This window comes from Rhinolophus sinicus, linkage group LG01 (assembly GCF_036562045.2).
Source record: "Rhinolophus sinicus isolate RSC01 linkage group LG01, ASM3656204v1, whole genome shotgun sequence".
Lineage (NCBI taxonomy): Eukaryota > Metazoa > Chordata > Mammalia > Chiroptera > Rhinolophidae > Rhinolophus > Rhinolophus sinicus.
Genome location: NC_133751.1, coordinates 55,460,198 through 55,475,801, shown reverse-complemented (window position 1 = coordinate 55,475,801; position 15,604 = coordinate 55,460,198). Strand labels below are relative to the sequence as shown.

Here is a 15,604-nt window from a genome sequence, read left to right as displayed (position 1 = left end):
CTTCAAAATGACTTCCTTTCAATATTCCCTTTATCTTCAGGTAAAGAAAGAAGTCATTGGGGGCCAGATCAGGAGAGTAGGGAGGGTGTTCCAATACAGTTATTTGTTTGCTGGCTAAAAACTCCCTCACAGACAGTGCCGTGTGAGCTGGTGCATTGTCGTGATGCAAGAGCCACGAATTGTTGGCCAAAAGTTCTGGTCGGCTAACATTTTCATGCAGTCTTTTCAGCACCTCCAAATAGTAAACTTGGTTAACTGTTTGTCCAGTTGGTACAAATTCATAATGAATAATCTCTCTGATATTAAAAAAGGTTAACAACACAATGAGATACCACCTCACCCCAGTCAAAATGGCTATCATTAATAAATCAACAAACAACAAGTGCTGGCGAGGATGTGGAGAAAAGTGAACACTTGTGCACTGTTGGAGGGATTGCAGATTGGTGCAGCCACTTTGGAAAACAGTATGGAGGTATCTCAAAAATCTGAAAATGGATCTACCTTATGACCCACCAATTCCACTCCTAGGTATCTATCTGGAGAAATCCAAAGCTCTAATTCAAAAATCTTTATGCACTCCTATGTTTATTGCAGCACTATATATACAATAGCCAAGACATGGAAACAACCGAAATGCCCATCAGTAGACGACTGGATTAAGAAATTGTGGTATATGTATACAATGGAGTATTACGCAGCCAAAAAGAATGAAATCTTACCATTCGCAACAATAAGGATGGACCTAGAGAACATTATGTTAAAAGAAATAAGTCAGACAGAGAAAGACAAATACCATATGATCTCACTTATATGTGGAATCTAAAGAAAAGAATAAATGAATGAACTAATCAGAAACAGTCTCAGAGACATAGAGGAAAAACTGAGGCTTGCTAGATGGGAGGGGGCTGTGGGGATAAAGGGGAAGGTGAGGGGATTAGAAAGCACAGTCGATAACCACAAGATTGCCACTGGGATACGAAAATCAATTTGGGGAATGTTTACAATAATGTTGTAAAGATTTTGTAGGGTATCCGATGGACACTTGTCCCATTAGGGAGACCACCTCAGGGATGATATAGATGCCTGATCACTGCACTGTACACCTGAAGCTGAAGCTGAACAATAATGAATGTCAGCTACAATTATATATATATATATAGTTACAAGAAGTGGAGTACAGCATTAGGAATAGAGACAGTGGAAATGTAATGGCTATATGTGATGTCAGAGGGGTAGTGGATGGGGGAGGGGGGTTATCACTGTGTGAGGGATATAAATGATAAATATCTAACTATTACATTGTTTTGTACACCTGAAATTAATTAAAAAAAGAAAGAAAAGAGAAACAGTATAAATGGAACCACTTTAAAATGGAGTCAGCTGCCATCCCAGAGGAACTGACCTGCACACCTTATCCTCAAACCTTTGGAATATTAAAACTGGGCAAGATACCCTGTGGACTGGGTCTAATGCAGCATTATATCTCAAACAACTGTTTGCAAAGATAACAAGAAAGCGGGCATTATGAGTACTGGAGTGAAAATTAAAGGCAATCTTTAGAATTAAAAAATAAAAAAAAAATAAAAAAGGTTAGCAACACATTGCAACAAGTTCACAAACTTAATTGTCAGACCTTCTGGAGTCTCTATCGTATGTATTCTCTGTGCTCAAATAATGAATTTGTGAATTAAATGAATTATTAAATGAATTTGTGAATAAATTAAAAAATGAGTGTTGCCAAGCAGACACTTGGATATTTTATTTCTAGACCCCCTTAAGAGTTTAACCACCAATATTTTAGTGAAAGGATATTACCTAAAATAGTTTCATTATACTTTTGTTCTTTCTCTAGATGTCTTTCACAAAAGTAAACTTCTTCCCACACACTCATTAAGTAGGATGCTTTTTGCATACACAAAGAAATGTTATTACAAATGCCTTTTGAAGAGGATTAGTCATAACTTGTACACTTTGTAAGTAGAATGAATGAGGATACTATTAAAAGCTGATGGGTTGGGGCTTTCATTCATCGCATAAAATCTGCAGCTATGTTAACTTCACCCCAACCCCAATTTCTTAGCGTCTGTGAATAAAGCAGTGACCTGGGAGTTCTTGAGTCTGCCCCGTTCCTCGGAAGGGTCCTGCCAACTCTGCATTGTCCCGTTGGATTTGTAGTCAGATGTCTTATGCTGGCAGACACTGGCAGGCAGTGAGTTCTTTCCCTGTAAGTTGGGCACAAAAAAGATCGGCATGGGAGCCACCTCCTTTGGGACAGCTGCTCTGAGAGAAGGCAGTACTAAGGAGCAGGCAAAGTGCTCTCAGCTGAGGGTGACTTGTGGGAGGAGTTCAGTTTCTCAGTGTCATTTACTGAAGGAAGGTGTGTGCTCGAGGAGTTTTTACCTGGAGGATCATTAACTCTTTCATTCAGCTGACGACGGCAGAGGCTCAGCAAGTTCGTCCTGAAAGCGGCTGCTCTGGGAAGGTCAGGGAGGAGGAGCGGGATCACTTTTTCATGGGGGACCACTTTGAGAAGAGCCAGCATGCTTTGCTCAATGAAGGAGAAGAAAATGAGATGGTAAGATTCTAACCACATTCCTCTCCTCTCATTCCTGTTCCCCAGCCTCTAGCTCTAGCTCTCTCTCTCTCTCTCTCTCTCTCTCTCTCTCTCTCTTCTCCGCAGTTGGACTCTGGTATTATGTGAGAAAAGGTAATATCCAGGCAATCTCTCTGTCCCATAAAGGTAGCCTCTGACAGCAGAAATGTGCTAGACTGAAAATATTGTATTCATTTTACCAAGAAGGTTTTCTTGTTAAAGAAAACAGAAAGGGAGGGAAGTACAATGCCACTTTATGGTGCATGTTTGAGCCTTACCAGCGTAGCAAGTTCTGTTCAAAACTTCTAATAATTTCAGGAAAACCCTAAAGGGAGGAGCAGAGTATTCCCTGACAGGAAGGAGCGGAACATCAATGGGAACTAGGAGTACAGCTGCGTCTTTGACCTTCTCTTCTCACATATCTGTGTTCACAAAGACTGTCGGACAGGGGAAGCATAAAATATTAACAGTTATCAGCCTACACTCATTTCTGTTTACTTCTAGAATTTCACCTGTAGTTCCCTAGATGGAGAGATAAGTTACAGAAAACTTTCTGTAGTTTACTGTCTCTTTTATTTTAGATGTGTTCCCATCTGGGGAACTGTAGGAAAATCAAAGACAATTCTTAATGCTCTTGCTAGATTTAAAGCTGTATTTCTCAATTACAATGTAATCAAGACAGAGTTAGAAATGTGTTACTTCTGTTTAATAAAGCCTTTCTGCTAATTATAGTCTTTGGGGTCCATAATGGTGTAATTAAAATGTTAAAATGTGATGCTCTCATTCTATATTAGCATTTTATCTTCTTGGAATTAATATGTAAATAACAAACCCAAAAGATATTTATTTAAAATGTTTTTTTGGTTAATTGCTTCAGCCCTGACTATTAAATTCTTTGTTCCTAAACTGGTCTTTCAAGTCTAATCTTCTTACCTGTTCCTATAGCAACAACATTTTTTTGAACCTTTAAATGTAGATCCATTCTACTATCAAAGCTGAAGAAATTATAAGGAAATAAAAGGCACCCAAATTTATGTGGTTTTCGTAATATCTCCTTACTTTTTTCAGATTTGACCACCAAATGACAATTGTCTTTAGACCTTACACAAACCTCACCATGACCTTTGACTCTCTTTATTTTTCCAAAGTGTTTTCTTTAGAGAGTGAATATTCCATGACTTTGTATATTAAATTGAAAATTTGATCCTTATCTTGAATACTCTTCACCAGAAGGTAGGGTCTCCTTCCCACTAATTTTTTTTTTTTTAATCCTCCCTCAAATTATGAGATCAAAACACACCCACTCTTTTCCCGTGCACTCATGTTTGCTCTTTGACAATTTGTCATTCAAGAGTCATTAAGAGTCTACTTGCAAATACACAATCTTAGTTCTAGGGAAACTGCTATCCCTTCTGCAGTCTACACATTCTAGCGAAGGAATTTTGTTAATATTCATCTTCATAATAGCACCGCCCAATGCATCATGGTGTTGATTTTGTTCTGTATGCAGCTGAAAGTCCAATTAGGAGAGAACTTTTGATATGGAAAGGGACACTATGTTTTCTGGAGAGGAGTCACTTGGCCAATAGTCTCAGTGAAGGTGCAGCAACTAGTATGCTCTGTTGAGCTGTCCATCCTGTTCCGCCTGGAGAAACCTGGCCACCTGCCTATTGCTTTATCAGACACTGTCCCTTTTGAACTTAACTACTCCATGCCCCTTACAGAGCAGTAAACTTCAAAAATTATCAAGATATCTTAAATGTATTCCATGCATGTTCCTAGTAATTTTTAGTTTACAAAATATTTTCTTGGCTACTAGCTAATTTAGTTTTCACTACACTCTTTGAGGTGTTAGGATTTTTACTTTATGAGGAAACTGATGCACTGAGAATTTGATTGTGTAAGGTTGTGTAGGTCCAGGATCTGAGGCACCACACAGGTTAGTTTAAATTGGTAGTTCTTTTTGTCTCTGGACCTGAACATAGCTCATTCATACCTTTTTCAGGTCTTCCTGCAAACATTGTACTTTTTACCATTATTATTATTATTATTATTATAAGTTTCAGGTGTACAAAACAACATAATGATTAGACATTTACACCCCTCACAAAGTGTTAACCGCAACAAGTCTACTACCCATGTGACATCATCGATAGCTATTACAATACTATTGATTATATTCCCTATGCTGTACTTTACATCCCGTGACTATCTATCTATCTATATCTATATCTATTTATCTATTTTAATTATAGTTGACATTTAATACTATTTTATATTAGTTTTAGGTGTAGAGCACAGTGGCCAGGCATCCATACAACTTATGAAGTGATTCCCCATCAAGTCCAGCACCCATCCATTACCATATACTCTTAACAGGAGAACACACTTCCTCCCTTAAATAAGCAAAGCTTAGAAGAACATATGATCTTAGATTCCCCAGGATCTGTTCCATTATATATGATTTGTATTGTCTGAGTAAGCCTGTTTCCTTGGGCTTCAGTGTTAGCCCTTTTAGAAAGCCAAGATTGTCTAGAAATGTGTCATACCAAAGTATTTAGTTTCTTGCTTTATAATATACACTGGACCTTTGCAGAAGTCATTCCTCTGATGATAGACATGACTTCAAATTTCAAGAGAAAAGAGCATTCTAAGGTTTAGCCTTCATGCCAAATAGAGAAGAACAGGAATATTTCCAGGCCTAAAGATGTTTGGGACTAACTTTCATTCTAGAATAAAAGAAACAGAAACCAAAGAGCAACTCTAGGTGATTTGAAAGTAATATTCTTAAGCACAAAATGAGACAGGAAAAATGGAAGAAAGAATTTGTTAAAAGGACAAGGAAGGAAAGGGGAGAAATTAACCTTAAAAAAGGGCTCACCCAGAGGACTCCAAAAATGCCACAAAGAGGACACTGACTCCCAAACAGCACCATGACCAAAACAGACACCTGGCTCTCATTAGCCTTGGGTGAGCCACTTGCCTGCTCTAGCCTCAGTTTTCCTATCTGTAAAATAGGGTCCTTCTTACCCTACCTGTCTCACAGGGCTCTTATGAGGATGAACAGAGTTAATCTCTGTGGGAGTGTTACGACAAGTATAAAATTCTGGAGCTGCAATTACCTAAACAAAGATGTAGGAGTCAGGGTTTCAGCAATTAGCCAATCTAATGAATGCTACTTCCTAAAATTAGGAAGTATCTCTTCTCATGAAATAATGACAACTGGGGAATATATACTTTAATCACAAGCTATGGAGACCATTTATAAGTGGAAGGGAGCTGAGTCACCCTTTTTTCCTGCTTTGCAGTGCTTACTTTGGGAAACTACTTACCTGTCTTAGGACTCAGTTTCCATATTTGTAAACTGAGAGTATCAGAGGGCCTTTGAATTCTGGTGTTGCATATTTATATTTTGAAAGACCTTAGAAACACTGAATGCTCATTTCCTTATACCATGATTGAACAAAGCTATCTGGTGGAATCGATTCAAACATTGCTAGTCACTATCCTTAGTGATACCCTAGAGAATCAGACTCCTTTTGGAAAAGTGTTTTGTGCCAGCGAGACTTGTATTAAAAGTGATGTTGCCTGATTTTTTTTTTCTTTCTTAGTTTTTAACAAATAAGAAAAAAACCCTTGAATTATTTTTTCTGGTTATAAAGGTAACATGTTTACTGTAAAAATATTAAAATGACATACAAAAGTCTAAGAATAAAGTAACTATGATTCATGAAGTTTCCACACAGATATGATTAATATTATTATATTGGTGACTCTCCTTTCAGACTTACACAAAATGCATGCACAAAACTTATTACTTTCTAATTATTTTACTACATTTTAATATTATCTATACTCTTGTAATTATTTATGTCTGTTGTGTATGTATCATGGAAACACTATGTAACGATGTGCTACTGTACATCTCGTTCCAACTCCACATTTAGTGGCATCATATTAGTAGCTTTAAATGAATAATGTTGGGAGTATTTGCCATAGAAATTGGTAAAGCCACACAGGACTTCCACCCAGCCCACCTGAAGGCTGGTTGTTAAATATTTACCAGCATACCACCGAACATATTATTTCTTCAAGACTTACCTCTCCCACCCCCTATACACATCCAAGTACAATAAGGATATTGTATTTGGATAGCCTCCATTTACTTGTTCTATGCATCATGCCAAAACAAATAAAATCAATCACAGCTCTTCCGGGGACAGTGTCTGCAGGCATTCAGGATGGGCCCGCATTTGACATACCATCGGAGGCTGTCCTACAATACAGCTTCTAACAATATGAGGCTGTCCCAAACCCCTGGTAATAGAATTGTTTACCTGTATACCAAGAAAGTTGGGAAAGCACCAAAATCTGCATGTGGTGTGTGCCCAGGCTGACTTCACAGAGTTCATGCTGTGAGACATAAAGTTCTGATGAGCTGGTCTAAAATGGGAAAACACGTCAGCAGGGCCTATGGTGGATCCATGTGTGCTAAATGTGTCCGTTACAGGATCAAGCGTGCTTTCCTTACCGAGGAGCAGAAAATCGTTGTGAAAGTGTTGAAGGCAGAAGCACAGAGTCAGAAAGCTAAATAAAAAAATGAAGCTTTGTTTGTGTAATAAAAACAATTAAAAGGCAAAAAAAGAAAATCAATCACAATCTAGTCTTTAAAAAATGTACAAGTATAGTAACAAATGTGTATTTTTTAACAAAAAATAGTCATTTCATCAATACCTTTTTTATTAAGCTGGCCTTTCCATTACACCTATCATGGACATATTTACCTTTGGATAATTATAGCTCTACATAACCATTTTAATGTTTGAATGGTGTTTGAATGAACTGTGCTATATTAAGCAAATCTTTCATGTTAATTTATTTCTAAATTTTTTAGTTGTGATGGACAACTTTGTACATGTACAGAGAGTACCAAAAAATGTATATACATTTTAAGAAAGGAAAAACCTGTGTCAAAATTGTAACACTCAATATATCCCATAACAGGGGTGGTCGGTTAGCTCAGTTGGTTAGAACGTGGTGCTAATAACACCAAGGTTGCCAGTTCGATCCCCGCATGGGCCACTGTGAGCTGCGCCCTCCTTAAAACAAAACAAAACAAAAATATATATATACACACACATATATAGCTCCCATAACAAAAGATGAATACAAATCACATTTGACTTCGGCAGTTACAAGAGGTGCTCAAAGTGGTTACCATCAGAGTAATTTTAATACAGTTTCAATACAGTTTTTCCTTTCTTAAAATGTGTATACATTTTTTTTGGCACCTTCTGTGTTTTTACCTATTTGCTAGATTATTTCCTTAGGATAAAGTCCTAGAAATGGCATTGCTGCTTCAAAGGGGATGTGCATTTAAAATGTTGATTGATACGTAATGCCAATTTGCCCTCCTTAAGATTGTGGTTGTACTAATGTATACTCTGATGAGCAATCTCTTTTGGGAATCCTTGCTTTCTGTACCATGCTTGCCAATGTTGGACATTATCAATGTTCTGAACGTTAGCTCCTGTAGTAGGTGAAAACGATACTTTAGGGCTGTATTACTTTTACATTTCCTGGAAGTTGAACACATCTCTATATACTTATCGGCACTTATAGTTTTTTTTGGACTAGGATCTCTTAATGTTATTACTGAAGTTTTATCAATTAGTAGACTGGGTGACTAAAACTTAGGGATTGTGGAAAAGCAAGAGAAAGTCTTTTTCAATGTCCATGTCATTTCTGAGACCAGCAAGAAGTCAGTAAGTACTGCACGGGCACTAATATGGCAGCAGGGTGGTGTGTGGTCTTTGCCACATTGGAAATCCTGTCATGCCTTCAGCATGAGCTAGGGACATCTGTCCTCACCAATTATTTGGCTCACTTTGATAGTTGATGTTCGTCTTTTCTTCTCTCATACCAGGGAGCAAAAGCACCTCCCCCACCTCAATAGCCACTTATTTATTATGCTTCATGAGCACCTCCGAGTTGGTTGCCAATGTTAACTAGTGAACCCACAGATCTCATAGTAGAGGAATTGTGTTCAGACTGAGACATTTTGTCAGTTGAAATGTTCAGGAAGCTGGGCCGCTGGCCAAGCCAAGCGTCTTTATTTTCCATTCATTGCTACAGAACTCCAATGAAGTCAACTCATCTTAAAGAGTAAGATTTCATTGCTTCTTGAGAATGGGGACCCTGCTTGGTTCACCTTTCTATGGCCTCCCCCTTCCCTTTCCCAGTAACCCCACCACCTGAAGTTAGCACAATGCTTGGCACAAACACTCGGGGCATATTTACAATAGCGCAATTGCAAACTCCATTAAGCTGCAATTTTGCATTCTGAGAAGAACAGAAAGGCAGTGGGAATCAAATGGAGATACAGTTTGAACAATTTCAAGAGAAACCTTGGAAATTTTGTTGTTTATTTGGGAAGTTCAAACATCTTATGATTTTATCAATCGACTCTTCTCTCCTCAAAACATGCACAAACCTTATTCTTCAGAGTTAATTAACCACACTACACTATTTTTCTATGAGATACTTTATTCTATCCTTTCATCCATTCATGTATAAGCTCAACAAATATTTACCAAACCCCTACTCTGTACCAGGAGTCTTCTGTTCTAACCAAGGAGGATTTCAAGTGAATAGCAAATAGCTTCTGTTTTCAAGGAGTTCACAGTTGAGCGGGCAGGACAGAGAACATAATTTATAGGGCCCAGTGCAAAATGAAAATGAAGTGCCCTTGAGTTTTTGTTTCTCATTTGTTTGTCTTGTTCTTTTGTTGTTTTTGGTTTATAGACACAGACAATAGTTTAGTGGTTACCAGAGGCTAAGGGGGGAGGGGGATGGTAGATGAGGGTAAAGGGGATCAAATATATGGTGATGGAAGGAGAACTGACTCTGGGTGATGAACACACAATGGGATTTATAGATGATGTAATACAGAATTGTACACCTGAAATCTATGTAACTTTACTAACAATTGTCACCCACCCCAATAAACTTTAATTAAAAAAAAAAGAAAAGAAAATGAAATGCCCTTGTTCAACAATTATTAAGAATTTCAGGATGGTTCTAGCAAGCAGTAAACCAACTTCAGGGCCCTTCTGAGAGCATGGCTTTGTGTGACTGCACAGGCCCCATGCCCATGAAGTTGGCTCTACAAGTGGGGGAACCACGGGTGCAAGCCCAATGGAAGAGAGATAAAATAGGTGTTATTGTGGGAGTTACGCATATAGAACTTTGGGAGCACGGAAGAAGGAGGAACTTAGCCAAAGCAAACTTCAAGGGGAAAGGAGGCATATAATTTCCCTGGAGGGGTCATTGAGGGCCAGATTGTGAAGGAATTTATAAGACATCCTAATGAGTATACATTTTATCTTTTCCAATGATTCCCAAACATTGTTCCATGAAAACCTGTACTACAATCTAGTTGAGGAGCACATGAAAAATAGATTCCTAAGCCCCGTTCCAGACCTACTGAATTAGAATCTTTAATGGTGGAGCTGGAGTTGGTCAGAATGATTGTAATGACAATCTGGTGGACACAATGGGGAAGCCACTGGAAGATCTGAAACAGGGAATGATATGGAAGGACTTGCTTTTCCAAAGGAGGTTACATCACAGGGCAGGGAAGTTTGGCTAGAGGAAGAGAGACCAAGAAGAAGGTATTTGAAATAGCCCAAGTGAGAAAGTCAGGACAGAATGACAGTCTTGTCAGAGAGGATGATGAGTAGACAATGAATTTAAGAGATATTTAGAAATTAGGATTAAAAAGACTTTGTAATCCATAGACTATAGAGTAAGAGAGAAGGGCTAAATTGGATGAGTAGTTATTAAAGATGTGTTTAAAGTTCCTAGATTGTCCAATGGGAAAAGATGCTGCTACCACCTAATCCAACAGGGAAAATTAGGAAAAGAGGGGGGAGTGAGAATGGCAATAGTAATATCAAATATTTACATGATGATTGATCCGGACTAAGACCTTTATTATTTAATCCTCTCAGCAGCCCTATGTGGGATTATCATCACTCTTCTACAAATAAGGAACCTGAATCATAAAGAAATTAAATGATATACCCACATTCATTTTTCTAAGTAAATGGTAGGCTATGGCTTAAGTCGCCACTTTACACATAATGGTTTATGGCTATCCTTAGGTGTAATAGGAAAAAAAACAAAAAAACACACAAAAGCAACAACAAAATATTAGGAGGTTGGAGACCAACATTGGGGTGTTGGCTTTACCATTATTTATTCTTACAACCTTAAAGCAAATCAGTCACCTCTTTTTGACTTCACCTCATTTATAAGGTAGAGATAATAATACCTTATTGGGTGAACCAGGGATCAATGCAGATGATTTCTTAAGATGCTCTCTAACACCCACAAAAAATAAGATTTAAAAAGTTTCAAAACAAGTGGATAAAATCTCTGTGAAACATCTTAAGAAATGTAAGTGATACTCTTGAGCTTTTCAAAGTGCTGTGAAATTTTTAGTCAAGTAAAGGACAACATATCTGGAGACATTGCATTACGTGGGAATTGGAAATTTATGGCTGTTGCTGTGTGACTTACTCATGAATAAAGGACTCAAGAGTAGATCTCACAGTAAATGATGAACCAGTGCTGTACCCTGGAGGGTCCTCAGGCCCACAGAAGACAGAGCACAAGGGCTTGGCCTTGAAAACAGATGGTGATTTGGTGGTGTGTCCAGAGGGGATTCATTCCTGCGTATCAATTTCAAGGTTCTTTGCCTGTTGCGAAGCTTTGTGAAGACTAGCTTGAGTGAGACCACCTACCTAAAGGGCTTGCAGCTATTTCTGGATGCCCAACTCGTAAACCTGGGTGAGTTGCCTGAAACCTGGATAGAGTTAAAAGGTCGCTCAGAACGCTGCCTACTCAACTTCATCTTCAGCCTAAGGCTATTCTTATGGACAATGAGCATGGCTCTGCCCTAGATGCCCTCTCAGAAAAAAGAACAGAGAGGAGGCCCAAATATGCTGTGTGCTTTCCAGAGAAATATTATGTCACCCAGGCCAGGACAATATTTTATTTTAGTAGTTGCACAATGGGGCCCTGGCTGAGACTGTAATCATGTATAGCATTTCCAGAATCTACTTGTTTCTCGGGGGAACCATGGCTGGAAGATTTTGAAACTCTAGTCCTCAAATCTCAGAATCAGTACAGAGAAGATGATATTGTATTTTGAGGACAAAAGGATCCAAGAATTAAGTTTGGGTAGACAAGTGGTTACTTCTATGTGTTTTTTTAATGGAAAAATTGGTTGATTTTTATGGTACACATTGACTTTCAATTTTGTTCTCGTTTGATTTGGAATCACTAAGCATAATAAGGATCTTTCAGCTTGGAAGCCAAGACACCCTGTATAGGTTTCTCCTTTTGGCAAGTCCAAGAGACAATTTTTTACTTACCATTTTCTCTGACCACCCAAATGTGGTCTGCTTGCTCTTGCCAGAATATATTATATAGTTTCTCTGCCAGCGGATATGTCTTCATGCTGATATCTGGCCATGAGAGTCCTACCCACCCATCAGAACCCATCTCAAATCCGACTTCCTTTACTAAGCCATCTGGGAGCCCTGAGAGCTGCTTAATTACTTCCTTGTCAGGAGTAGGTTTGAATATATATTACAGCTATTTTCAATTGGTTTTATAGTAGACTCATGTGTCTATCTCTCTCCTCCAACCAATTGTGAGTTATTATAGGCAGGGACTGTGTCTCATTTCATCTCTATATCTTACATGTAACACTGCAGTTGCTTAATATGTTTCTGGTAAGGTGAGTTGAAAATTTTTGTGCAAATATTATGAAAGTTTTTCTCTTTGTCTGACTCAATTGAGTTGTTGATCCCTGTTTTAAAAAAGGAAGCACTGAGAAATTATATAATTTGTCCAAATCGGGAAGCTAAGAAATAGCAAAAAATAGATCTTGAACCTATAGGTTGACTCCAAGGCTCCTGCTCTAACTCCAGTAGCACACTGCCTTAGGCCGTGGACGTGGCCTTCTGCTACCACCACCGCTACCACTGCCGCTACCACCGCCACCATTACTACTGCTACCACCACTACTGCGTAAACCTAAGACAATGTGTGTTAGTTTAGCAGCTATTTTATAGTTTGGGTTCATTTTGAACTTTGAGAAACAAAACACCCAGGTCCCTTATTATAAAAGTCATAGCTGTCTGATCTTTCGGGTACAGAACTGAACAGGGGAAAAGGTGCTAAAATTAGATGGCCTGGATACTCCAGTTTTCAGCCATCTGCGCATGCCTGTGTCACAGAAGTCGTCTTGCTTCATGTTCTTACTCCTACCCCAGAAGTGACCTCCTTGGCCTATTACTCAGTGCTGGTTTCTAGTAGGGGAAGAGCGGGTTAGCTGTTGCCCTTGTTCAACTTAGTCTTAGGCTGTCCCTTAGTATCTGGGCTTGGGGAGTGGTCTTTGTCAATATTCCTGTTCATCCTCTCCACGTCAGGCAGCTGCCTCAGTCTTACGTCTGTAATTGACCTTAGGTAGGGTGTCCTGCCCCTCTCTTAGCAGTTACTTGGTCTTGATTTCGTAGAATCCTGGTTTCAGGATGATAAGTGGTAGAGTGTTTTTGCTTCTATCTTTCATTTAGCATCAATGGATTTTTGCTTGTGTCCTGGGAGAGGATTTTCTACTTAGAAGTAATTGACCATTTGGTAATACTGGTTTTATTCCCAGATTTCACTTCAGGATTACAAATCCCCAGGTACTATGCCAGTAGAAAAAAAAAAATTTGCCTTTATTTCAGTAGACTTAATGAAATATTCATTTTTTTCTCACTGGCTTTGAATGGATCATGTCCCCTTTTCAAATTTATTAATGTTTGAATACCATGCTCTTCGTCACATACTCACTCGAGTTGGGACCAGTCAACTCTACATGAAGCACATCAGCTAAGGGTGGTGAAAGGGGTGGTTTGACAGAAGCAAATTGACTATTACCTGGAATGAGATAAGTTGGGATTGAAAAGTCTAAACAAAAAATACAAATGGACAAATAGAATTTTCAATCTGATAGTTAGTAAATAATAATAATTTAACTGAACTGAACAAATGATATTTAAAGTGCTCAGATTCCCTACGTGATTTTCTTTGCCAGGGAGAATATAAGATACAAAACTTTCCTACTGGTATTTTAGATATCTGTGAAGAGGTAGAAAAGGCTTTAAAAATATATATATATACTTTCTGATTTTAAAAGTGAAACATATTTAATGATTAAAATGTATATAGTACAGTAGTAAAAGAATCATAATGATGCCATTACCCAAGGCAAATACCATTAGTGTTTTATTTGATATATTTATCTTCCAGTCTTTTTTGTTTGTGTGTCACCATTTTTCAATTAAATTTGAAATCATATGGCATAATTTTATATTCTCTTCAATTAATATTATTACATATATATTTTCCCCATGTTATTAAAATACTTCATAAACATAATTTTAAGACTATATAATATTCTGTAATGATTAACCTATTCTTACATACATAGATTGCTTTCTATTTACTACTACAAATAATATTGCAGTAAACATCTCTGTGTATAAATCTTGCCTGCATTTTGTATAAGTTGGAAGGTTTTTTTAAAGACAGAGAATCTTTCTTAGTGGCTTAAAATCATACCCTTTGGGAGTCTGTACATTTGTAAAGCCAGATTGGCTTTCAATACCTCTCTCACAAGTAGAGATTGGGACTAATGAGGAACTGGTATGATGGGATATGATTTTGATGCTCAGAAATGCCATGTTTGCCAGTCTCCATATCAGAGAATTATGGAGCGGGAGTATGTAATAGGAAGTTTGGAAGCTCCTACTTATTTAAAGGCTTTTCAGGCAAAAGGCATCATGTGCATATAAAGGCTCAGTTCAGACCACAGCAGACACATGGTCAGAGATGAAGGGGGCCCTAGCAACAAAGTGGAGGCCTTCAGATTTCATTTCAGAAAAATTTCCTATGTAGCTCCACACTACTACTTCTACCCTAGGAGGAATAAATGAAATCTAGAATTCCTATTATCTTGGTATCAAATTCTATCCCCTGTAGTCACAGCTATAGTATCTATTCTTTAATAAAGGCCTGATTATGGGGGCTTTTCAACCTTATGGGGAGAAAAAACCCAGTCCTCTTCTTTCTCAACTTTTACACAAGATCCAAGAGCAGAAAATAAGTTTAATTTGAGTTTTTAAAAATTAGTTTTAGGTGGACAAAACAACATAATAATTAGACATTTACACCCTTTACAAATTGATAACCCCAACAAGTCTACTACCCATCTGACACCATATGTAACAATTATAATACCATTGACTATATTCCCTATGCTGTGCTTTACATCCCTTGTATGTATGTGTGTATGTGTGTGTGTGTGTGTGTGTGTGTATATATATATATGTATATAAATTATAGTTGACATTCAATATTATTTTATATTATATAGAATAGTTGTTAGACATTTATATAATTTATGAAGTGATCCCCTAATAAGTCTAGTACCCATCTGACAACCATACATAGGTGTTACAACATTATTGGCTATATTCCCCACAGTGTATGAGCTGCTGTGTGGGGGCTGAACCCTCAGGGGAGGATGTGCCCCCATGGTGCCTGTTGAGGCCACTCTTTTGGTGTGCTGTTTGTGGGGTCTGGTGTGGTCTGAAGCCAGCCTCTGTGTATGTTGTTTCTGGTGTCTCTTGGGAGGGCCTCCCTTGTAGGCCAATTTCAGCCTTGCCTGTGACTGGCCCATGGCTACCTGGTAGGAGCCACAAAGCTACATATGTTACTTGTGTTGCTGCCTGTGCTGGACCTAGAGGCATGTGGGGGTGGTCTCACTGTAATTCGGGACTGGTTGCCACCAATATTGGGCCTGAGACAGCTTAGCAAGAGGCCCAATGCCCCCTAGGCCTACTGCTACCTGTTGGCTGCCCGTAAGGCTCAGCAGTTGAAAGAGCCTTTTCA

The 15,604-nt window shown here is 38.3% G+C and overlaps 1 protein-coding gene and 1 pseudogene across 2 annotated transcripts in view; both read left to right on the top strand.

Annotated features, from left to right (window-relative positions):
- Positions 1-2,259: 2,259 nt before the first annotated feature.
- ATP13A4 (ATPase 13A4) overlaps positions 2,260-15,604 on the top strand; it is a 116,116-nt gene continuing 102,771 nt past the window's right edge. Inside the window, exon 1 of one of the 2 annotated variants that reach the window (XM_019723162.2) lies at positions 2,260-2,575. In XM_019723162.2, the coding sequence (XP_019578721.2) occupies positions 2,513-2,575 (63 nt within the window). In that variant the 5' untranslated portion in view covers positions 2,260-2,512. The remainder of the gene's footprint in view (positions 2,576-15,604) is intronic. The other variant, XM_019723170.2, reaches the window with a different exon arrangement.
- LOC109442922 (large ribosomal subunit protein eL34) lies at positions 6,835-7,188 on the top strand (annotated as a pseudogene).